Genomic DNA, 26,063 nt, shown 5'->3' with positions numbered 1-26,063 from the left:
ATTATATGCCATAGAGAGAGATACAGTAAATAGAGATTATTTTATTTTCAAAGTTTGCTGAATTATTTTTGAAACTTCAGAATCAACAGCAATTTCATTGAGTGAAGGTCATCTGCGTCAAAGGGCAATTGTCCATTAGCTTAAGCCTTTGACTTCAACTGCCATTAATGTGAAAATATCAACTTGTCCTTGAACCATATTAGACAACACGAGAGATGAAAGCCAGAGAATTTTTAAAATTCATCTGCAGCTGTCACTGAAAGGAACAACCAAATAATGGACTCAAGAGACTCTAGTTCAAACACATGATTAGAACTGGAAATAAAAGGGTAAACATGCTCTTCATTAATGAATTTGCTGATTCCTCACTGCCATTAGCCCAAACTCCATGTTTAAACAAGACACGTCGTGTGTTTATAATTTAGATCTAGAATTGTACATGTAACAAATAATTACATTGTGTGTGCATACATATATACATGTGTGTATACATATACATGTATACATCTCTTTCAGACAAGAGAACTTAATAATTCAGGCATACCATTCTGGAAATGAAGATCATTCCTCTAACTGAGGTGGTTTATCCCTATTGAAGCTGAACCAAAAGTGGTTTACTCAGAAATCAATGGTGCAAACAAGCAAAATGTCAAAACTACCCAAAAGTAAGCAGCTAGATGGCTCAGTGGATAGAACACCAGGGTTGGAGTTGGGAGGACCTGAGTTCAAATCTGGACTCAGACACTTCCTAGCTGTGTGACCCTGGGCAAGTCACTTAATTCCATTTGCCTAGCCCTTGCCCTTCTGTCTCAAAATTGTTACCAAGACAGAAAATAAGGTGTGTTTTTTTAAGCACATAGTAGATGCTCAGTGAACACTTGCTGACTTGAATAACATTTTTGTAGTTACCAAAATCTTGCTCATCAATACACACATACCTAGACATAGACAAAGACATACATAGCCAGAGACAGACAGATAGACACACACCCCTGCCCCTAACATAGCAATCATAAGGATCCAGTTTTTCCCTCTGAAGAATAAAAGGCTTAGACTACCTCTAAGAGCCCCTCCTAACCCTCCAGCCTATCTCTACAGAACTTATTTCAAGAAAGGACACTTAGCAGTTTCTCCCTCTAGAGCATTCCAAATAAGGTGTGGTCATGGCCCCTCCCTCTCCCTCTGGGGGGGGGGGGTCACCCTCACTCTGGCAGGGGGTCTAGTAGCCACAGGGGAGAGAGGAAGTAGGAAGGAGGTGGCACCCTGGCTGGCACATACATTTGAGAAAACCTAGAAACATCCACAAAAGCAGCCACAGGAGGGCAGCCTTAAGTAGTGGCTTCCCCAATAAGAACCAGCTGGGGTTCCTACAAGGCAATCTAGTCTGCCTGGTTCTTCAGGGATTAATGTTAAGGCACTTCCTGTACTGGGGGAGGGAGGGAGGAGTGGAAGGTGCCCATGAGCTCACTGTTTTGGACTGAAAGCAGAGTCACGAGGGTGGAGAAATTCTGGAGAACTCAGCCAGAAGGCATGAAAACTTTTGGGGGTGGAGGAGGGGGTGGTGACAGTGATCCCAACAAACAATGCCAAGGAAGGGTCTGGGGGAAATCCACTGGACAAATAAAACATCTGCCTGAAAGGCCCTTGGGAGAAACACAAATGCATTCTCTCTATTTTAGCCCAACAAAGTAGAGGAAAGGGGAAGTGAGTCAACGCCAAAGGTCTGAGAATCTCCCTAAATGCCACATTAATTAATCCATGCCCAGAATTTCCCTCGAACAACAGTGCACCACCTAAATTCTATTTTTAAACACAGAGAAACGCCCAACTTATTCTAACCTGGCAAAAAAGTCCTCCCCAAACACACTGGTGTGAGATCATTTAGAGGACCAGCGACCAGAACCATCCCTAGAGTTCAAACTTAGGGTGATGCCCCTCAGGTATCTGCTAGAAGACTAAAGAGGGGGAGTGATTTGCCCAAGGTCACAGAATGCCCAAGTCAGCATTTGAATCTACATTCTCTGATTCCAAATCTGGTTATATTCATTTCCATTCCATGATGCCATGTCCTATGCTGATGGCACAGGACAATGACTCAGAAGGAGTCGGGGGTGGAGATAGGGGGAAGAAATAATTCCACCAACTATACTAAAATAGCATGGTTCCACCATCTGATACTAAAAAAAGGTCTGAGGCCCATATACAAAATCACTCCATAAAAGCTTCCACCAAGAAAAAGTCCCTTGGCTCTTCCATAAGCACTCTACTCTGGCTGCCTATTGCCTTGCTGTGGTTTCTTTTAAGGCTACCCTTAGTGTTCATTTTAACTTGCTCTCTGAAAGGATCAAATCATAGGATCATAGATTACAGACTGGAAGAGACCGTAGAAGCCATCTAGTTAACCCTGCTCCCCCCCTTCACAGATGAAGAAACTAAACACTAAAGAGACTAGTCCTATTGTCCATGAAATAACCTGATCCATTCAAGTTCAGGTCCTCTTGACTATAAATTCAGTGCACTACACTGCCTCCTCTTCCCTTTCACTGCCTCCCCGGTCTATTTGACAACATCTTCAGCCCCATTTCCACACCAACCTGTGCCCAGTATACTTCACATCCCTCATCACTTCAGATTTCTGCATATGCATATTGTGGAGTTTTTTTACTTGATTTCTGGAGGGATGAGGAAGACTTGGAGGGGCGGTCTCCCCAAAGCTTTCCTTCTCCCTTTTCTGTCCCCAGCCCCAGATGGCCCAAAAAGAGGCAGCTGCTGCCAGAGGCATTTTATGCCTTTACCATAGTGATTCCCAGACTCCAGACATCTGACTTGACATTGTATCCTTTTTGGTTCAGTTCTGGGTTGATTCTCTCTGGCTGTAAGAGTGAAAAGTGAGAAATTAAGGAAATTAAGGCAGCTCAGTGTTCTTGACACATCCAAGAAGGATTCAAACCCCAGAATCCATCCAAAGACAACGGCTCCAAGTGAACACCCAGCAGACTAATTGTGGGGCAGACCCTGCAAGGCAGGTGTTATTATTATCCCCCCCTTTCAAAAAGCTTCAAGAAGGCTCATTCCACTTATTCAAAGAATCAAACCTGAGACCAACAGGGAATTCAGAGAGATCATGGAGTCTGATGCCCTCGTTTTACAGAGAAAGCTGAGGCCCAAAGGGGAAAAAAGGTTTGTTCATTGTCATAGTGAGTGGAAGAAAGGTGACCAGAACTCATGTTCCATGCACTGTGGCCCAGTTTCTTTACCATCATACCACATTGTCTCTCTTGTGCCCTTCCCACCCTTCTCCCCACTCTGGCTTAAGGTTTCCATAGTTTGTCAGGACAGCTGTCCTAGGGAGTATATTTATTTAAAAAAAAAAAAAGACTTTGTTTATCTCCATTTGGTGCCAATAAAAACGTCACCCTCACAATGAAGAATCATGCAGGCTGTACCATACACATTTAGCAACTCTCACATCTATATGCAGGGAATACATGGCATGGATGACACCAGAGACCAAATAACCCAAAAATCTTTCTTAATTGGTTTTTATGATAAAAATTTTCCTTGCACCCTCACCATCAACAAATCTCATTCCTAAATATGTTTTGGTTTGGCTAGCATGAAGTCTTTGAGAAGATACAAGCTTAGGAGGAGTGAGGGGAGCTAGAAGCTCATTTGGTTTAATGAGTTAAAAATGAGTAATGGGTAATCCTCCCAGCAAATAACCTACACACTACAAATTCCAATTTAGCCCCTCATCTTCAAGGCTTTTTCTGAAGCACTATCTTTAAGGCAGCTATGTAGTTTAGATCAAGGCCCCAGGAACCATCACAATTAGAATCAAAAAATGGGAAAAAGAAAACCCACAACCCAAAGCTTGGGGCTTTTATTGGTTCATTAACTTTCACTATCTCCATTTAACAGACATGAAGATAATTTGTAAGCAAAGTATTGTGTCTGGTCCCAGGTGCCCGAAATTCCTGTTTTCATCACTAGGAATGTCTCCTGGGAAGCTACTATCCTGTTCTGAGAGAATAAACTAGGCTCTCCCTCTGATCTAGACTGTACCCCCACTTACCGCCATATAGGGTTTGCAACCAGCATCCATAGTCTTGGCAACTGAGTCCACCAAGTAGCCACTGATGCCAAAGTCACACATTTTAACATGGCCTTGCTTGTTGATAAGAACATTGGATGGCTTGACATCTAAGGGGAGCCAGGAAAGAAAACAGAAACACAGTCAAAAATTTTAGGTGGCCAAAAAAAAGATAAGGTGAAGTATAAGAGTAGGAAAGAAAACCAGAGAGAAATTTTAGGACATAATATGGCCTAAAGAAGTAATGATCAGTGAAAAAAAAAAGCACTGCCCAGTAACTTTTTGCCCAAGATCAAATAATTTGTGACAGTCAAGGCTAAAACATCCAGATTTCCTGCCTATTGGATAGACCACTGGAATGGCACATGGCTAGACCACACTTGACTTATGTCCAGGTGCCACATTTTAAAAGAGACCCTGCCAAACTTGAGTGCATACAGAAGAGAGATGTTCAGAATCACATCCTATAAAAGATAGTTCATGGAAAGGAAGCTGTTTAACTTGGAGAAGATAACATTTAGGAAGCAATATGAATGCCATTTTCCAGTAGCAGAAGAGCAAGGAATAGAGAATAAGTTTATTCTGTGGGGACTGAGAGCAGAACTAGCATAAGTAAAAATTACAGGATCAGGGATTTGGGCTCAATATAAGGGATGATTTCCTGAAAAACAGAATGTTGTGAAGAGAGAATCACAAGGGGTTAGAGTTGGAGGAGGATGCAGAGGTCATCTCTATTCAAAAGGATCTTAACCTGGGGACTGTGAATGGGTTTAGTTTTTTGAATGTCAATAGTTCTATTTCAAAATAATTCGTTTCCTAAAAAAAATTACTCTCAGAAAAGATCATCAGACCTCCAAAAAGGCTCCATGACACCAAAATAGATTAAGCACCTGTAATCTGGCCCAGTTCCTTTATAGGTGAGGAAAAAGACCAAGAGAGACTAAGTGACTTGCCTAAAGTCATAGGTAGGAAGTAGCAGGGCTGGAATATGATGCCCAGAACCTTTGAAAAAAAACCCAATGGTCTCTTTACTAGATCTCCAAAGAGGCTGGATAGCAACATGCTGGGGATGGCCATTCTTTTTTAACATCATGTTCCAAATCCCTCCCATCTTCCTCTTCCCCACTGACTGAAAAGGCAAGTAATATGATATCAATTATACAAGTGAAACCATACAAAACACATTTCCATATTAACTGTATCATTGAAAAATGCATGGAAAAAATAAGATGAGAAAACTAAACTTCAATTTGCACTCAGAGCTCATCAGTTCTTTCTCTGGAGGTACATGGAATTTCTTTTCCTTTGTAGTTGACCTGGATCACTTTATTGATGAGAGTAGCTAAAACTTTCACAGGTAACTTATAATGTGATTACATAATTACAATGTGTAGCAATGTGTACAATGATCTTCTGGGTCTGCTTACTTCACTTTGCTTTAGTTCATATATGTCTTCCCGAAACTACCCCTCCAATATTTCTTATAACACAATGGTATTCCATCACCATCATATGCCACAACTTATTCAGCCATTCCCCAATTGAGGGACATCCCTTCAATTTCCAATTCTTTGCCATCACAGAAAAAGCTGCTTGTACTTGATTAGCAGTTTTCTTTGAGGCTTAAGTTGTAGGTGTGTTCACAATGTTGTCTTCTTCTGAGTGTCTGTTTTGGTCTTCCCTGCCACCATAGTAACCTATAATCATCAAGTTCTTTTTTTTGTTTGTTTGTTTGTCACAGGCTTCTCCTGATGACCTCCTAAGTTGTCTTGGGTTGAAAAATGTCTCACCCTGACCTTCTGTTGGTTCTACCAACAAAAACTTGATTTGAGGTGCTATTTTTAAACTGATTAGAGAGGGATATAGAGAGTCTGACTGGGTTTCCACCTCTAATCCACTATCTTGGCTCCATCTTCTAAATACATTTCTAAAACACTTTAAGATTTACAAAGCACTTTCCCCAAATCAACTCTATGAAGGGTAATGCAAGTATTATTTTCCATATTTTATGAATGAGGAAAGTGAGTCTGAAAAAGAAAGTTGTTGATATAACAGATTAGCCATTGTCAAAGCTGGAATTCGAATTTAGTTCTCCTGACTCTTAAGACCAACATTCACTATACACACACCACTCTTCCTTCACTGAGAACAATTGAATGGACATTCTAGAGGACTTTCCACTTTGTCTTCTGCCACTACTGGGGCCTGGCTGAGATAATATAAGGAAACAGAGTTCAATAAAGGATCATCTCCCTGGCTAAAGGGTCTGGGCCTCCTAACTTCCCCCTAACTCCTTAGATGCTGAAGAGTCAGAGGAATAAACATAAGGAAGGGAAACATTTACCTCTGAATAATACACAGTTTGTTCATTTTATATTGGAAAAAGATGAATAAACGAATGAATGAATGAATGAACTAGTACAAGAGCAGTACTTACCTCTGTGTATCACAGAAAGTTTACTATGTAAGTGCTCCAGGGCTCGAACAATCTTGGGGTGCAACAGAAAAAGAAAAGAGGAAGGAAGAAGAGGTGTGAGTCATTCAAGCATAAAAAGTTTTAGTAAGTTACTTATGGTAGAGGAGGGGCAACTCAAATTTCAGTTACTTTTAAAAGAGAAAGAAAAAAGTTTCTCCGCTTGGCTCAACAGGCAAGTTCAAACAATGAAGCATTGACCAATTTTGAGCCTAAAATAATGGGAACCTAGAATAAAGTGAACTGGAAAACTGTAGTGAAAGAAGTCAGAAGCTCATTTGTTCAAAGACTTTTCTAAGCTTGCAAAGCATCCCAACTGCAAATTTCCAAGGGCCCAAGACGCTAGGAGTTCCACGTCACTCATCAGAACATCTACCAAACCAAGAAAGCTTTGAGCCAAAGGACAAGAAAGCTAGTATCCATGGGAACCCACAGGTGATTAAGAAATTGATCCATCTAATTTCTTAGAATGATGGGCCAAGGGGGCATCTGGGTAGTTCAGTGGATTGAGAGCCAAGCCTAGAGATGGGAGGTCCTGGGTTCAAATCTGACCTCAGACACTTCCCAGCTGTGTGACCCTGGGCAAATCACTTGACCCCCATTGCCTACCCTTACCACTCTTCTGCTTTAGAGCCAATACACAGTATTGACTCTAAGATGGAAGGTAAGGGTTTAAAAAAAATAAAAATAAAATAAAAAAAAGAATGATGGGCCAAGCAGATCCAGATCTCCTAGGAATATTCACTCCAGACTAGGATCTTCATATTCTCTCATCCCAAGACTATTTCTTTTTTTGTTTGTTTTTATTTCCATATTGTTCATTTTTGTAAGTGAATAATCTTATAAAAACAAAACCCCAAAACATAAACCCAAATAAATCATTGAAAAATCACATGCTTTCATATGCATTCTGAACTCCAACAGGTCTTTCACTGGAGGCGGATAGCATTCTTTGTCCTAAGTCCCTCAGAATTGTCCTGGATCTTTGTACAGCTTATAATAGCTAAGTCTATCACAGCTGATCATTCCACAATATTGCTGTTACTGTGTACAATATTTTCCTGATTCTGCTTATTTCATTCTGTATCAGTTCATGTAGGTCTTTCCAGCTCTTTCTGAAATCATCCTGTTCATCATTCCTTACACCACAATAGTATTCCATCACCATCACATGCCACATTTTGTTCAGCCATTTCCAACTGATGGGCATCCCTTTAATTTCCAATTCTTTGCCACCACAAAAAAAAGCAGCTATCAATATTTTTGTACAAGCAGGTCCTTTTCCCTTTCCCAAGGCTAATTCTTGATAAGATTCTTGTGTTAAGATGGCAAGCATCATCTCCTACTCTGTCCTCCACCCCTTCAGCACCCCAAATACAAAAGATTTAAAAGGGCAACTCAGTCACTTACAGACACTGCTATCTCGCCTAGAATATCCTCTGGTATGGTCATCTCCTTCTCCAGAACCTTCTTGTAAAATTTGTCCAGAGAGGTGTCCATCAATTCCATACAGATCCATACATCACCCTGGTGGCCACAGAGAATAAAGGAATCAAGAAGAAAACCCTAAAACTGCCTACCCACCCCACTCCACTCCCACCCTTCTATGCTAAGGTGGCTATATTAAGACAAAAGTCTAGCAGAAGTGACAATCACTTCCAATGGAAAAAGAGAGAAAGCATGCCTAGAAGTCATAAAGACCTGGATTCAAATCCCATTCAGATCCTGGGCCTTTCTGAGGTCCGAGTTTCCTCATATGTAAAATGAAAGGATTAGACTCAATGACCTCTAAGATCCATTCCATTTCTAAATCTATAACACTATGAACCAGGGGCTAATTACTTTGGGATTATATTCAATGATATTATGCAGACTGATCCAGGGATCAAACTGTCCCCTGAATCTGATCACAGTGAGGCTTAGTGGAAGAATAGCCTCCAACTTGTCATACATAGTTGTGTGTGTGTGAATGTGTATGCATGTATGTGTCTATGTATACACATAAGTTCTTTTCTATCTCACACACACATCTTATTTGTACATAGGTGTTCGCATGCTGTGTGTCCTCATCAGACAAGGAACTCCTTGAAGGCAGGGACTGTTTCTGCCTTTTCCCAGAACATAATAAATACTTGCTGTCTTGATTTGAGTTTTTGTTCCTCTGAAATCCCATTTGCCCCATCCATCCCTTCTAATCATGGGAGAAATCCATGGTTCTGCCTGTCCCTCCTCCCCGTTACCTCTCTGAAAAGTGCTCCATAGAAGGTGACGGTATAGAAGCAGTCAACGGTCCTCATGGAGATATCCAGATCCATGAGAAGCCGCTTCTGTTCCTGAGTGTTCACAGTCGCTCGGATCCGCTGGGGAGGGAAGAGACAAGTTGAAATAACCCTTGAGGGAATTCTATTCTGGGAGGCCACTGTGCCTCCTCTTAATTAGGGAATGGACAAGAAAGCCTGGCTACAGGCACTGTCAGATAGCTGGGACGACAGGTGGAAAGGAATACAAAAAGTAGATGACAGCATCTCCTCTGAAAGTCATCAATAGGAGAGTCTCACCTGGTCTAAGAGAGTTTACAGCTCTCTCTCCCAAAGACCAACCAATGTACAGAGGACTGCTAAAGGTCCTTTTCAGACCTGGGTCTTTTTAAGACTAGAATCCTCTCTTCCTGCTGTTTTCCAAGATGAAGACCCTTTTTTTAGAACATCCTAACCCTCTGGGAAAAGTTCGGTACATCTTAGAGCAATAATAACTAGTGCCAGTTTAGGCAATGTTCACGCATCAACCCCCATTGCCATTCATCTAACCCTGGGGCTCCATGTATTACCTTGACAGCCATGATGGTTCCACTCTGAGCATGTCGAACTTTCTCCACTACCCCATAGGCACCTCGACCCAGCTCTGAAATGGACACTAAATCATCAGCTGCCACTTCAAAGTTCTTAAAAGACAGAGAAGAGAAAGAGTGGATAAGTCCCCAAAGCTGAGCAATGCCCAGACCTAGGAAAATGTGTGGGTATTCTCAGCTCCCTCTCCCCTTAAACACACACATCGAGTGCCCCCATCAGGCATGTACATGACACAGGAGAACTTCGGCAACTTAACCTTTTGTGGACAAGACCAAAGCACTCACATGTCCTTGAGGTGCCAGCTGGATGACATCTCTCTCCTTCACAAGTGCTAAGACAAGGGGCAGCTAGATAGAGAGCCAGGCCTGGAGACAGGAGACCCTGGGTTCATATCTGGCCTCAGACACTTCCTAGCTGGGTCACGCTGGGCATTAACCCCAATTGCTTAGTCCTTACCTCTCTTCTGCCTTGGAACCTAAACACAGTTGATTCTAAGACAGAAGTTAGGGGTTTAAAAAAAAAGCTAAAACTAAAATAACAAAGACTGACTTAGTCTTTAAAGATCAGGAAGCTACCCTGTCAATGGAACAATAACGAGACAAAACCATATCAAAACAGCTCTTAGGAACAGCTCTTAGGAACAGCTATGTCCCCCTAGAAAATCATTCAATTCCAGGTCATTTGGATGGATTTTTATAATCAGATGGGAGCTACTGGTCCAAAGGACCTCAGGACACTAGAAAACCTTAGTGTTTTAAGGTTTTCTTTGTCACAAAACAAGTGCTATCTCATAAAACTTCTTTCTAGCATCTTGAAGGCAGCAAAAGGCTCAAAGACTAGAAGGACCCTCTGGGTCCTCTCATAAACTTTATCCACTAGCAACCCTAGGAAACAGAAGTCCATGGCAGGCCCCATTAGAAAGGTATCTCCCTGTAACTAGGGGGAAATATTTAAAATAAAAATAAAAATAAATTAAAAAAAAAAAAAGAAAGGTATCTCCTACATGATTCAAGCATGCTCAGACAAGCACATGCATTTTTACTGTTATTGTTTCATCTTTTCAGTTTTGTCCAACACTTTGTGGCCCCATTTAGGATCTTCTTGGCAAAGATATTAGTGGTTTGCCATTTCTTTCTCTAGCTCATTTTGCAGATGAGGAAACTAAGGCAAATAAGGTTAAGTGACTTGTCCAGGGTCACATAGCTAGGAAGTATCTGAGGCCAGATTTGAACTCACAAAGAAGAGACTTCCTAACTCAAGGCCTGACTCAGTCTCTATCCTCTGCATCATCCAGCTATCTAATACACATACATTCACACTGTTTAAAGAGTTGGATATGTACACCACAGAGATTTTCAAAAAGGCTATAGTTCAGTTCTAGTCACATCCATCCTAAATCTTGTTGTATTAAGTCTCTTGAAAAGAAAAAGAAAAGTCATTTATTTTCACAACAGGATGATACATAGGGATAGGAGATAAGACATGATTACATGGGTAGAGGAGGCTCCAAGGGAGGAACTTCCTCTACTAAAACAGGTTGGCACCTTTTCTGAAGTTTAGTGTCTTGGAGGGCAGCTGGATAGCCCAGGGGATAGAGCGCCAAGCTCGAAGTTGGAATGATTTGGGTTCAAATTTGGCCTCAGATATTTCCTGGGATACGTCTCTTAATCCTATATGCCTAGCCCTTGCCTTTCTTCTAACTTAGAATTAAACAGAAGGTCTAAAGATTTTTAGGATTTAAGGATCCTTACCTTAAGACAGAAGGTAAGAATTTTTAAAAATATTAACTGCTTGTGGATGTTAATGAAAGAATAATATGAAGCAATACTAGAAGGGGACAACTAAGTGACACAGTGGATAGAATATCAGGCCTGGAGTCAGGAGGACTCATCTTCTTGAGTTTAAGTCTGGATTCAGACAATTGTCTGAGACATGTGACCCTGAGCAAGTCACTTAACTCTGCTTCAGTTTCCTCATCTGTAAAAGAAGTTAGAGAAGGAACTGGCAAATCCAGGATCTCTGCCAAGAAAACCCCACAATCATGAAGAGTAGGTGGGAGCCCGACTGTGAAGGGCTTAAACTGTCATGCTAAGGAATTTGCATTCTAATCCTAGACACAATAAAAAATCATTGAAGATTTTGAGGCATGGTGCCGTGGTCAGGTCTGTTTGAGGAATGTCAATTTGGCAGGCATGGAGAGCAGCTATTTGGTACAAACACCTAACATGCTAATTACAAGTCATTTTTCATTGGAGAAACCTGAAAGATAAAAAAATGTGGACTGGCCTGAGTAAGTAGCACAGAAGTGTTGAGTGAGCTCGGGAGATTACATATACTCCAGGCTTCTAACCCCAAGTGACAGCTGCAGATGGCTGCACACACACACACACACACACACACACACACACACACACACACACACACACATTAATAAAATCTAAGCACAGTCACTTTATTTTGCACAAAGGAAATGGAATCTTTCAGCAGGTTTTCTTTATTAAAAAAATTTACAAAATATGTTTCTTAGATAGCAACCACAAAGTGATTACAGAAAGTGGTTCTCATTCTCTCTCTCTCTCTCTCACTCTCACTCACTCACACACACACCCACACACACACTGCACTTTCATTATCTGTCTCTCTTTCTCCCTTTTTCCCATAATCTCTCATTCTCTGTCTCTTCCTGTTTGCTTGTTTCTCTCTCACATACAGGATTCCTCCTTAATTCTCTCTCTCTGTCTGTTTCTCTCTCAGACTCCTTCCTCTCTCTTCCTCCCTTTTTCTCTCCCTCTTTCCCCCCTCTCCTCTCTTCTCTTCCCTTCTCCTTTTCTCCCTCTTCACTTTTCCCCCTGTTTCTCTCTCCTCTCTCTTCCCTTCTCTCTCTTCTCCCCTTTTCTCTTACCTTTCTTCTCTCCTTTTTCTTTCCTCCTCTCTTTCCTTTCTTCCTCTGTCTCTCTCTTTCTTCCCTTCTTCCTCTCCCCTTTCCTTACCCCCCCCCCGTCACTTTCTCCCTCTCTCACTCCTCTCTCTGACTCTCTCTGTCTCTGTCTATCAGTCTGTCTCTCTCACATACACACAGATAAGCTCTATGAGGGAGCTCAGTTGGTGCCTGGCAAGACCATCCCACCCAAGGAACATCTAATGTGACTACAGGATGATTACAGCCTCAGGAAGATGCCAGATCTCGGTGGATCAAGGTGTTCCACTATCACACCAATAAGGCTCTGGCTTCTCCTACTTGTATGGCTTAATGGTTGCTTGCTTGACATGGTAAAGAAAAAATATTTAAAAGATTTAAGAATTCTGATGAATCCAATAAACCAGTCACAATTCCCAGAAATCACTGATAAAGCATGTTTCACACCTCTTGACAGAGAGGTGATGGACTGGAGGTTCAAAATAAGATACATTTTTTGAACATGATCAATTTAGAAATTTGTTTTGTATGACTACACATATTTGTTGCAAAAGTTTTGTTTTTCTCTTTTTTTCTTTTCTAATGGGGAATGGAAGAAGATAAAATAGATATTTGTTCAATGAAAAAATTAGATTAAAAAAAGGAGTTGTTTTTGTTTTTGTTGTTCCAGTTGTGACTAATGTTTTATTTTGGGAATATCCAGTAGCCCTGGCCTGCCAAAACTTTAACAGTAAGCCAGCAGCTCCCTACCCAAGCAAAGACATAGGCCCCATTCTCTCACAGAATGGATGGACTATCCATATGGTCTCCAAATCTCAGACTACATGCATACACACGCCTTCACTCCATGCTAGTCTTTATTACCAAGTACATTCTCTCATGGAGAGAACTAGGTAGTACAGTGGATAGAGCATTGGTCTTGGAATCAGGGGGACTCAACTTCATGAATTCAAATCTAGCCTTAGACATTTACTAGCTGGGTGATCATGGACAAGTCACTTACCCTATTTGCCTTAGTTTTCCTCATCTGTAAAATGAGCTGGAGTAGGAAATAGCAAACTACTTCAGTATCTTTGCCAAGAAAACCTAAAAATGGGGTCACAGAGAGTTGGTCACAACTGAAAACGAACGAACAATGTTTTTTCATGGTCAGGGATTCTTAACTAGATCTTGGGAGGGTCCATGAGCTTGGATGGGAAAAAAAAATCACATCTCCATCTCAATGTAACTAGCTCCTTTTGTAATCCTATTTTATTTTATACATTTTTTTAAACCCTTACCTTCTGTCTTAGAATCAATTCTATGTATTGGTTCCAAGGCAGAAGAGAGGTAAGGGCCAGGCAATATGGGTTAAGTGACTTGCCCAGGGTCACATACAGCTGGGAAGTATCTGAGGTCAGATTTGATCCTAGGACCTCTCATCTCTAGGCCTGACTCTCAATCCACTGAGCCACCCAGCAGCCCCCTTTTTTATACATTTAAAAGCATTACTCTGAGAAGGGGGTCTACGGACTTCACCAGACTGCCAAAGGAGTCAGTGACACAAAAAAGTTAAGAGCCCTTTATTTAATGGCAAGGGAGTACATAGGCGCACTGGTTTCAAATGTAACTTACCCTGGTCAGATAATTAATTCCATCTTCTTTAGCCTTTGGGGGAATTCAGTTAGAATTTCTCATTCAAAAGCTTGTGAGCTAGGCAAATGCAAGGGCATTGTCTAATTGACACAAATTATATTGTCAGCCCTGGCACCCTGAGTTCTCTCCCAAGACTCAAAAGTCCCACTGGGAAGCATTTGAGAAGAGCAAGAGGAGATCTCCAACAAGTATAATAGATAAACTTCCAAGATGCCGTACCACTGCAGTTACTGATATCTTCTGCCAATTCAGACCCTAACCTGCCCAAAACATACAGAAAGAATTAGCTCTTTTTTCTTTTTTAACCTTTCCTTCTGTCTTAGTATCAATTCTAAGATAGAAAAAATGGTAAGAGCTAGGCAATCAGGGTTAAGTGACTTGACCAAGGTCACAAAGCTGGAAATGTCTAAGGCCAGATTTGAATCCTGGTCTTCCTGACTTCAAGCCTGGTTCTCTATCCACTGTGATTGATACCTAACTTCCCCTAGCATAAGTTATTGTTAGTAACATCAACACTTGGTATTTAGATAGTGCTTTAAGGTTTACCAAAGTGCTTTGCATATTTCATTTGAGCCCCAAAATCTTGTAAAATAAAGAGCAAAGGTTATCATCATCCCTACTTTACAGATGAGAAAACTGAGCTTTGAGAGAGATTGAATGACTTGCCCACAAGTGGGATTCTAATGACATGTCTCTTGACAAAGAGGTGATGAACTTGAGATTCGAAATAAGACTCACCTGACTCCCAAGTTGACTGTTTTGGGTTTTGTTTTTTTTTTTAACCTTTACTTTCTGCCTTAGAAGTGATACTAGGTGTCAGTTCCAAAGCAGAAGAGTGATAAGGGCCAGGTAGTTAGGGTTAAGTGACTTGCCCAGGGTCACATAGTTAAGAAGTGTCTGATAACAGATTTGAACCCAAGACCTTCCATCTCTGGGTCTGGCTTTCTGTCTATTGAGTCACTTAGCTGCCTATGTTTTGGTTTTTTTTTTTTCTCCAGGACCTCATGCTGCCTAAGAAGTGACCCCCGCAGGCCATTGGCAAATGCTCAAATGCCATTTATGACTTAAGTTCTCAGGGACAATAGGTAAATACCTCAAAAACCTATTCCTCCACCTTTCATTAGAGCTATTTAATGGTGCATCCCTTCCAGAAAGTCTATGTTGGTAACCAGCAACCTGGGGATAATTTGTACAATCCACCTAAGCAAGACAGCCATGTTCTTTCCCCCACCACTAATCCTCCCACCACTACCAAGTCGACAGAAGGTGGGAGAGTCCAAATTGGATCCAATTTAGCACCTGTCCAAGGGAAGGTAAGCAGTCAGATATAACTCCGATCCCATGCAGAAGAAGGTCTATATATAGTCTCCCTGCACACAGACTCACGCAGCCCCTAAAGGATGCGGAACAAGGAAAACAAAAACCAGAAGCTATTTCTAGCCAGAACATCAGGCCTCCTGGAGCTAGACAGAAAGAAACTGCCCAGAGATCCAGCCAAGTAACTCAATAAGCAGCTCTCTCTGCCCTGACATCTCCTCTAGACGGGTAATAAGGCAGATCCTTGAGGTCCTAGGGCTTGGATTCAATTTGGGGGTTGGGGAAGAAAGAATGGGAGAATTACAATGATGGACTTATGTCTTGCAGAGCTAAGAGGGCGGTCCTTTCAGCTGCTAGCCACAAGCTGGGTGGAGAGAGTTGGAGAAGGTCCCTGACCTTTCGTTATACAGTAGTTCGTAGAGCAGAAGTCCCAGACGCTGCTTGGAAAAGCTTCCCAAGAAAACCTCAAACACCCTTTAGTGTTTGCCCTACAGGATCTTTACACACATCCTAGATGAAGTTCACGAGTCATAGCACTAAATAAATTGCTCATTCACTTAAGAGAAAGGGCCCTCACCCTGCAACATGAATCACACCCAGGCAGAGAACACAAAAGCTCCTTCTCTTCTCCCCACCACACCAGGGGTCAGGCATCCGGGGCCCCAACACAACTTAGAGGGAGAGGGGAAGGGTGCTGATGTCAGACCCTCCCCTGCCAAAGAACCAGTTCCTGCAGAGGGCATCAAGATGGCAGGATCCTTTCCGAAAGACAGAATGAGGAAAACTAGATGGGACTGCCTTTGGTCTGATGGAGATCTGTAGGTACATACACAAAAATTTCTCTTTGGGGAAGAAATTGTTCACATTTCTTTCCAGCTCTCAAGTTCCAGGGGAAGGCAGCAGGAACAGTTATGCCTAATATTTCTTATGGAGGTCATTATTTAGAGGAAGTATATTTTGTTTTGTTTCTTTAGAGCTTTTTCAGAGCTTAAATACCAATACACCCGAAGTGTCAAAGACAGACATCTTTATAGGTTATAGAACACATGGAGAGGAAATGTTCATTGAAATCATATACCTTGTCACCAATTGTAATGAAGGTCCTAGAGTCCAGGTTCCTAGGAGGTCTGGAAAGAAAGAGAAAAATCCCATGAGTCTTTTCTTTAGAGCTCCAACTGATCTACTATATCTGAATGACAAAATTGGGGAGCACAAGGCAGTATAAGAGCATGAGCACTGGGTTATGATCTGGGTTCTGATCTCAACTCAAACTCTCAGTAGCTATGTGACCCTAAGTAACTCACTTAACTTTCCTGACCTCAGTCTCCTCTTCTTGAAAACTGGGATACTCACCTACTTCAGAAGGTAGTTGTGAACCTCAAATGAAAAGATGATGGGAAAACACTTTATAATTATAGAATTGGTAGTTGCAATAACCAGAGGAGCCTCCCTATTCACTCTGAAAGCTGACACCAATATTTTACTCACAAGGGAATGACCTCAACCTAAATCACATGTTCCACCCCACAGTAAGGGGTCGAGTGGACAGACACCTTATTGACTCCAAGAACTCAATGGCCTCTCTCTCTTTCCTCCCCTCACTGGCTTATTTCAAGGTGACTAAAATACAAACTGATCTATCTTTTTACATTCTGGTTCCAAACTGTCTTTCCAGACTCTTTGCACATTATTCCTCCTCTCACACATTCTATGAACCAGCCACATTGGCAATTAGCTATTCTATCTCCTGCCTCCACCTCGCCTTTCCTTTCCACAGGTTGTGTCCTCCTGCCTGGAATTCCTTCTCTCCTCAACTCTATCCTATAGAATCCCGAGATTTCCTTCAAAGACAGTTCGAGGCGCTCATTTCTCTAGGATCTTTGCATTTAGTGTTCTCCTAACCACAAGCACCCCAAAATTACTTTGCATTAATTCTGTCTGGATTTTGTACATATTTATTTATAAACACTTTGTTTCCTTCCCCTCACCCCCACAGGAGACCTTAAGCTTTTTGAGAATAAGAACTGTTGTTTTTTTTGTTTTGTTTTTAAATGTTACTTAGTCTTAGAATTAACACTAAATTGTCAAGTTCCAAAGGCGAAGAATAGAAGGGGTTAAGTGGCTTACCCAGGGCCACACAGCTAGGAAGTACCCGAGGCTATATTTTAACCCAGGGCCTTCTATCTCTAGGCCTGGGACTCTATCCTCTGAACCACCTAGCTGTCCCCTTAGTATCAATTCTAAGACAGAAGAGCAGCAAGAGCTGGGCAATGGAGGCTACACAACTTGCCCAAGATCACACAGCTAGGAAGTGTCTAGAGCCATATTTGAAACCCAAACCTCCTATCTCTAGTCCTGACTCTCTATCCACTGAGCCATCTAGTAGCCTAAGAGATATTTGTAGATATTTGTCTTTGGATCCCCACTCTGTAACAAAATAACCCTAAACACTTGTTGAACTGAACTGAAATATTCCCAGAGCCAAGGTAAGAAAGGTCACCAAAACTGAGTCCTTTGCAAGAGACTTGCCACTTTAGTGTGGCAAAGACTGACCAAATGGGTCTGTTTTCAAGCAGATTCAACTAGCCATTCCCCAGAGCAACAAAGAGTGCTCATCGCAGTGCTAGAGAGAGGAAGGAGCAGACAGGGGTGGAGCGAAACAGTGAATGGAGCTGAAACTTGCTTATAGCTTGAATTAAAGGATCTGCCTCTAACTTCACAAAGCTAGATTTAAATTTTCTCAGGAAGAGAGAGGGAACCCATGGCCTATCAGTTCTCACACTCCTAATAAGAGCAAAGTGGCCCTTTATAACTGAGGACATCAGATTGAGGTTAGTGAATCCGGCTCTCCTCAACCCTCCTGCAAAAGTCTCTGCCCAGTTACTACCCTGGAACAAACAAGGTTCAGGACCTCAAGTTACCCCACAGAAAGGCATACCAAGGGCTAATCGTAGTGGCCTAAAAACATTTTGGCAGGGTAAGATTTCTGGAAAAGTTTCAGGGAGAGGGCAGGTAGGTGACTCCATGGATAAAGAGTCAGGTCTGGAGATGAGAAGTCCTGGGTTCAAATTTTTTTAAAGCAGCAATTCTAAGACAGAAGATAAGGTTTTAAAAAAAGTTTTCAGAGAGAAGTGGCTCTCAGAAAATCACAAAGCCTCATTCCAAGGGTCAGGGTCAGGCTGATCCTCAGGTGTCTGTCATTCTTCCTGTTGATGCAAATAGCTCTAAAAAAATGGCTCTTTGGGGGCAGCTAGATGGTACAAATGGATAGAGTGCCAGGCCCTGGTCAAGTCATTTAACCCCATTGGCCTAGCCCATGCCTTTCTGTCTTAGAGATGTTACTAAGACAAAGAGTAGTAGTTTTTTTTATTGTTTTTTAATGAATCATATTTTGGGCCTCACATAACTCCCTACTTACTATTTTCTGATAGATTTCTCAAGAACTAGCTCTTTTATACTTTGGATTATTTGTGCATGTCTCAATGCCCCAATCAGATTGTAAGATTTCCAAGAGAAAGAGCCAACCAAGCTTGGCATCTCCTCCTACCGAGTACAGTGGGGCCTGATGGATGTTGAACTGTAAGAGCCATCCCCACTTAAGATGCTACCTATTGATAGCCCAAGACTGAGTAAGGATGGGAGTATGGGAGGAGGGAGAAGCAACACACTTACGTTGGATTGGAGACAGGAGGCTTGTTGGAGACGCATGATATTTTTAAATCCTTCCTGTTCTTGATTTTTCCTGGAAAAGAGAAAAATTGATTTTCCTTCAAATTCACCAACATCTGAAGTTCTTAACTTAGGATCTGTGTGCTTAAAAAAAAAAAAGATGATAACAGTATTTCAATGTAATTGCTTTCTTTCATAATCCTATGTATTTTATTATCCTGGTTTCCCCAGAATGCAAAAAAGAATTCAGGGCATAAAGAAACATTAAGAACCTCTGAAAAGAAGCACATACTAATAAGAGTTGGCACATACATAGCACTTTGAGGTTTGCAAAGCACTTTATAAATCTTGTTTCATTTGAACCCCATAACAACCTTGCTAGGCAGGGGTGAGAAGAATTATCCTCATTTTACAGATGGGCAAACTTTGGCTTAGAATTATGAAGTGACTTGTTCCACAGACATGTTGAAGTTGTTCATTAGTGTCCAATGTTCAGTTTTTCAGCCATGTCTGACATTCCATGATCCCATTTGGGGTTTTCTTGGCAAAGTTCCTAGAATTGTTTGCCATTTCCTTCTCCAGTTCACCTTCCAAACAAGGAAACTAAGGCAAAAAGAGTAAAGTGACTTTCCCAGGGTCATCCAGCTAATAAATGTCTGAGGCCAGATTTAAACCCAGGAAGAGGAGTGAGTCTTCTTGACTCCAGGTGCAGTGCTATATCCACCACGCCACCTTGAGGTGCTCACCTACTCAGACAATACAGCTAACAGAGATCACAGGCAGAATTTGAAAACAGATCCTTCTGACACCAAGACTAGCCTTCCATATACTATGTCTCTCAATATTACACAACCCTTCCACATTTCTGCTGCTTCTACGGAAAACTCTGGTGGCACCCCAAACTTTGCACTTCCATGAATTACATCCCACAGGACTTCAGGTCTTTTTCCCTTCCTCCTGACCAAAATCTCCCCTTCTCCTCCCCTCTCTTCCTCCCCTGCCCCTAGCAAGGCCTATCAGCTGGTCGAAATTGGGAAACTGAAGCAGGAAAGTGAAATGACTCTCAAGGTCGCTCTCAGAAGCTGGGCCAAGGACAGAACTGTGCACTCCTGCCTCTTTGTCCTCTGCTCAGACGACCAGCCCGTGCCTCAAGCATGAAGTAATTGTAGACCCACAGCCCCTGTCAATCAGCTTATCCACCTGGTCTGGCATTCCGGGGGCCAGGCAGCTGTCAACCTCCGTCCACCTAGTTTGCCGCAGAGACCCAGGACATGACCAGGCAGGCACGAGAAGAGAATATCTGGCAGCCTGACTGATGAGGGGGAACTACAACATTACAGTCTTGGGAGATGAGGCCATCTCTTTCCTAAGGCAGGAGACTAAGAGGATGCCATTTGCTTTTCAGTTACCAAAGGTCAGAGGAGTCTCCTATGAAGAGTCTACACTAGCTTGGATTCACCCTCAACTGGCATTTACCCCAGTAACACAGGGCTGCTTTAAAGTTAGAAGACCATATAGGTCTAGTGCTGGAAGAGTCCTCAGGGACTATTATTCAGAAACCAAGGCAGAGAGGTTAAGTGATTTACCAAAAGTTACCATGTATGTTAGCATGAAAATTTGTATTTAGTGCCCTTTTTTTAAATCCACATCAATACTAAGTTTTCAGTTCCAAGGAAGAAAAGTGGTAAAGGCTAGACAATTAGGGTTAAGTGAATTGCCCCTAGAAAATGTCTGAGGTCAAATTTGAACCCAGAACTTCCCATGTCCCAGATATATCCACTGAGTCCCCTAGCTGGCCCCAGTGCTCTTTCTATACACCAAACTGCATATTCTATTATACATACTGCAACCATCCATGATTTATTTCTTCAATCCTGACTTGGTTCCTTATTTCAGGGGGAGCCTTAGCCTAGCATTTCCAAGTATCAACCACACACACCCCAGGTCCTCCCTCAGATTGAAACTTTTAGACTATCTCTGACTGAAGACAATTGGTCCTAATATCAAGAAAGCCGAGTTCTCTCATCTGAGGCAAGCACTGGCTTGCACTGTTTTAAGCCGTATTCTACCCACTGACATGAAGACTATTCTCTCCCAAGCTGGAGCTCTCCTCTAGGAATGAATTATGGGAAGAATTCCTGGAACTTGCCAGCCAGCAAAAGCCTCGAGTTCTAAAGCTTTTGAGAGATAAAACTGATAAAAACCCGGGTTTGCTAGGCAAGCAATATAGCTGGACTAAAAGTTAAAATGCTTAAACTAACAGACAGGAATCTACCATTTCTGTCCCCAGCTCTGGTGGTGACTTGGTGGTAGATAAATATCTCTGTGCTTATTTTCCCCATAAGTGAAAGAAGGGTCTCATTTGCCCAAGGGTGACCTCATTGAGGTAAGATGAGGGAGAGTGAAGAGGGAATGAATGAGTCAAAGAATGAATGAGTCAGAGTTTGTGATTCAGACCCTCAGAAGAAAGGTACTAAAAAGTACACTTTTTTCAGAAAAAAAATGGAAGGGGCCAGAGTTTCAGTAACACAGCCATCAGACAAGACAGACCACATCCTCCTAAGACAGATCTGGGCACAATCATTTCTATCCAGCATCAGAATAAAAGGGGTAACTGACCTCTCTGACAACGGTCAATAAAGACTGTTGTTGATGTAGAAGGAAGGTCATGACCTTTTACTTTGGAGACCTAGGTCTTAAACATAGCTTATTAGGTCATAGAAAAGAGACTGATCTCCCATTCTCCATTGGGGATCGCCATGAGTGGTGGAGCCATTATGGGGCCACCAAAGTTTTTTGCTCTCACTCCTCTAATGAAGTCCTAAACCAGCCACAGTGAATTATCCTTCTGGTTTCGCACTCTCTGTTAGGAATTCTACAAGGCCAAGCAGGATATAAGGGAATACAGAAGGAAAAGGAAAGAAACAAAGCTTGAGCGTGAAAAGATAACTACTGGGCATCTGGGTGGTATAAATGAAAAGAGTGCTAGGACTGAAGTCAGGAAAAATCATCTGAGTGAGGTCAAATCTGGTCTTAGATACTTAGAAGCTGTGTAACCCCAGGCAAGTCACTTAATCTTGTTTGCCTCAGTCTCCTCACTAGAAAATAAACTAGAGAAGGAAATGGCAAACCACTCCAGTATCTTTCTCAAGAAAATCCCAAATGGGGTCACAAAGATTTGGACAAGACTGAAAAATGACTCAACAACAGCAATAAATGTATTACTATAATTTTTAAAAAGATAATACTATAAAGAAATCTGACTCCTAGACTAATAGCATTAATTCACTTTGATTCAAGAAGCATTTATTTGGCACCTATTGTGTGTCTAGCCCCAAGCTCAGTGCCGATTGTACAAAGACAAAAATGAAACAGTCCTTGCACTACATATATGTCACTTTGCTAGGCTTCTGTGGCTACAAAAAAAAAATCTACAGATTCTAATATGAAGATAAAAAATTGATTCAGTTTCCATTTCTCAGGGTCCAGCACCCCAATTTATAGAGGTTTTCATTTGCATAGGAAAACAGATTATTATCTTGTACCACCTTAAGACCCATTTCTTCCAAGAAACTTTGAGGTTAATATAATTTTCCCAAGGCTACATAGTCAGTGACATCAGCAGGGTTTGAAGCCAACATGTCATCCATTGTACCAATTATCAGTTTTATCTCCCCAACTACTGTCAGATTATTGAGGGTGAGGATTCCTTGTTATAATTTGTTTTCTCAAGGCACTAAGGGCACTTAAATGAATTCTCAAGGACTCTCCAGGCAGAAGACTCATTCAAGGACACTGCTTCCAGTGCAGCCAGGTAGCACAGTGGATAGAGAGCCAGGCCTGGAGTTGGGAAGCCCTGAGTTCAAATCTGATCTCAGACACTTCCTATCTGTGTGACCCTGGACAACTCACTTAACCCTAAAGCCTAGCCCTTCCTCTTTTTTTCTGTCCTAGAAGTCAAGGGTTTAAAAAAAAAATACACTGCTCCTGCAGATATATCTAATTATGAAGCATTTGCTCAATGGAATACACTTGCTTGAAGATGCTCAAAGTCCTGGGATCTCCCCAGATCCACAACTGGCAGCCAGACTGCAGCATGGACTTTGGTCAGAGGCTTAGAGCTGCGTTTCCTTCCTGTTAGGTCTACTATCTGTCTCTCTCAGACTGGGACACTAGAGGGTGCCATGTCCTTGGAATTGTCAATGGGCCCCTTGTTCCCTGGAATGCTGGGGGCAGGAGAGCAGGACTGAGTCAGAATGAGCCCACAGACTAGTCTACTCAGGTCATCTTCCTCCGCTCCTTTGGGCAAAATCCACATCCAAAGAAGGTCTAGCCAGAGCGTTGGTATTGGAATCATGACTGTCATGGTTAACTCTCCTATGGTAGAGTCTAGACAATTACAGGGAGGCAGGATCAGCAGCCCAATTCAGCTCAACAAATATTTACTGAGCAGCTACAACATTCAAATGAGTAGGACCCAGAGAACACTGGAAAATCTATTGGCTTTGGAGTCAATGGCTTTCTAGTATTTCTAGGTCTGAACAAAATCCTTTTGTTGGGCTTTTTTTTCCTTTTGATGGGCTTTTTTTTTTCCTTTTTAAATTTAAACCCTTACCTTCTTGATATTCGTTTTTAATGCAGAAGAATGGCAAGGGCCAGGCGATTGGGGTTAAGTGATTTGCCCATGGTCATAAAGCTAAGAAGTGTCTATCTGAGGTCAAATGTGAACCCAGGACCTTGAGCCACCTAGCTGCCCCCTTAGTATCAAATTCTAAGACAGAAAAGCAAGCAGCAAGGGCTAGGCAATCAGGGTTAAGTGACTTGTCCAGGGTCATACAACCAGGAAGAGTCTAAAGTCAAATTTGAAACCAGGTCTTCCTGACTACCTAACTGTCCCTTTCTGTTTGACTTTGAAAGCTCTTCATTCCTTAGCCCCTTCCTACCTTTCCAGTCTTCTTCCACTTCAGTCTCCTATATTTACTGTTCAATCTCCTGATACTCCAATTTGACACCCCCATCTCCCTCCTTACTCCAGGCATTTTCTCTGGTTATCCCCCATGCCCGAAATCTTCTCCTTCCTCATACTCACCTCCTGACTGCCCTCAAGTACCAGCCAAAATCCCTTCCAGAACTGTGGGAGGAGAAACACAGAAGAAAAACAACTGCTTGAACACACGGGCTGATGGGGATATTATTGGGGATGAAGACACTAAACGATAACTCTAGTCCAACTATCAATAATATGGAATTAGGTCTTGATCAATGACACATATAAAACCCAGGGGAATTGTGTGTGGTTAAAGGGGGTTAGGGGGTTTGGGGGAGAGGGAAAGAACATGAAACATGTAACTAGGGGGAAATAGTCAAAATAAAAATAAAAATAAAATCCCACCTTCCAGAAGAAAACTCTTCCAAGCCTCCTTAATCTTAGTGCCTTCCCCACTAAGATGACTCCAATTTATCCCCTTTTGTACTTGTACATCATTGCCATGTTGTTTCCTCAATTCAGCTGTGAGCTCCTTAAGGGCAGGAACTAGTTTCTGCCTGTCTTTGAATCTCAAAGATTAGCACAGGGCCTGGCACGCAGTAGGTACTATATAAATGTTTATTGACTGACTGGGTTAGAATATCAATTAGCTACTTACTACCTATCTGATCTCCACTGAGTCTCTTAACCTATTGTGTAGATAGAGGAGAGGTTCTTCACATCTATATGATAAGAGAGTCAGACTACATGGCTTCTGAGATCCCATCCAACTCTAGTTATAGCGCTATGACAACAGAGAGATGCATGGTAGGTGGAAATATTTTGTAACACCAAAAACCCTGGGCGGAAAGGGTTAAGTGGCTTATCTGGGGACACACCACTAGTAAGTGTCCTAACAAGGAACTAAAAACTGGCATAAAGGTTGTCAAAGAAAAGTCCAAATGAAAAAGAGGGACTGAGGGCAAGGGTAGCACAGCAGATGGGGCACCAGTCCTGGAGTCAGAAGGATTTGCATTCAAATTTGGCCTCACACACTTACTTCTTAATTGTGTGGCTCTGGGCAAGTCACTTAACTTCATCTGCCTCACCCTAGCCCTTCAGAGTTGTTACTAGGAGAGAAAGTAAGGGTTTAAGAAAAGAAAAAAGAAAAAGAGCTCAGGCTTAAGAAGGGTAAATCAAGTTCAAATGCACAGCATATCCCTCCTGAGGTCCAGGGATGCTAAAAGGATGAGGTCAGAGGTCAGGTCACATGTGAGAAGAGATACTCCCCACTAAAAACTTTAAAAATTCTCTGGAGGGCAATTAAATTCCACACTAATGACACTGGAACAGTGAATTAATTCACCACTCTGTGAGCCTGGGTTTTATGGCCATCTACATCCCCTAAAAAGAATCCCCCTTCAGCATACCTGACCCACTCTGGGAATACCCCAAGGCTTTATCCCGGGCAATCCTCTCTCTGGGATCTCAGCAGATTGCATGGGTTTGGTGATCATCTCTACACACATGACCCCCACATTTATTGATCCAGCCTTGGTCTCTCATCTGAGCTCCAGTTCTACATCAGTCCACTGACATTCATTAAGTACCTACTGTGTGACAGGCACTGGGCTAAGTACTGAGGATAGAAAGGTAAGAAAAGGGGAAACAAAAACAAAACCAGTCCAAACTCTCAAAGAATTCACCGTCTACACATGAAAAAACGACTATGTACAAACAAGATCTCTATGGAACAAGATCTAGGCAGGATAAATTGGGGATATCCTTAGAGAAAGGGCACTAAGATGATTGAGAACTAGGAAAGGCTTCTTGGAAAAGGGAAGATTTTAGCTGAGAGCCAAAGGAAGCCAGAGGCAAAGAGTAGGAGGAGAGAACATTCTAGGCATGGGGCACACACAGTCAGTGTGTGTCTGGCATCAGGAGACAGTGTTGTATTTGAGGAACAGCAACAAAGCCAATGTCACTGGATCACACAGAAAGTGGAGAAGAGGGGGCAGCTGGGTGCTTCAGTATTGATTCTAAGGTGGAAGGGAAGGGAAGGGAAGGGAAGGGAAGGGAAGGGAAGGGAAGGGAAGGGAAGGGAAGGGAAGGGAAGGGAAGGGAAGGGAAGGGAAGGGAAGGGA

The 26,063-nt window shown here is 42.1% G+C and overlaps 1 protein-coding gene across 1 annotated transcript in view; it reads right to left on the bottom strand.

The window, feature by feature from the left end:
- The window catches only part of MAP2K3 (mitogen-activated protein kinase kinase 3), a 47,311-nt gene that overhangs the window by 6,643 nt on the left and 14,605 nt on the right, over positions 1-26,063 (bottom strand). The window contains exons 2-9 of the mRNA XM_044659843.1: positions 18,957-19,026; positions 16,363-16,411; positions 9,394-9,507; positions 8,807-8,926; positions 7,977-8,093; positions 6,531-6,582; positions 4,076-4,203; positions 2,796-2,873 (exon numbers count right to left, since the gene is read on the bottom strand). Of these exons, the coding sequence (XP_044515778.1) occupies positions 2,796-2,873; positions 4,076-4,203; positions 6,531-6,582; positions 7,977-8,093; positions 8,807-8,926; positions 9,394-9,507; positions 16,363-16,411; positions 18,957-19,026 (728 nt within the window). The remainder of the gene's footprint in view (positions 1-2,795; positions 2,874-4,075; positions 4,204-6,530; positions 6,583-7,976; positions 8,094-8,806; positions 8,927-9,393; positions 9,508-16,362; positions 16,412-18,956; positions 19,027-26,063) is intronic.

Source organism: Gracilinanus agilis, chromosome 1, assembly GCF_016433145.1.
Source record: "Gracilinanus agilis isolate LMUSP501 chromosome 1, AgileGrace, whole genome shotgun sequence".
Classification (NCBI taxonomy): domain Eukaryota; kingdom Metazoa; phylum Chordata; class Mammalia; order Didelphimorphia; family Didelphidae; genus Gracilinanus; species Gracilinanus agilis.
Note: the sequence above shows the minus strand (reverse complement) of the source record. Positions and strands in the feature narration are given on the sequence as shown.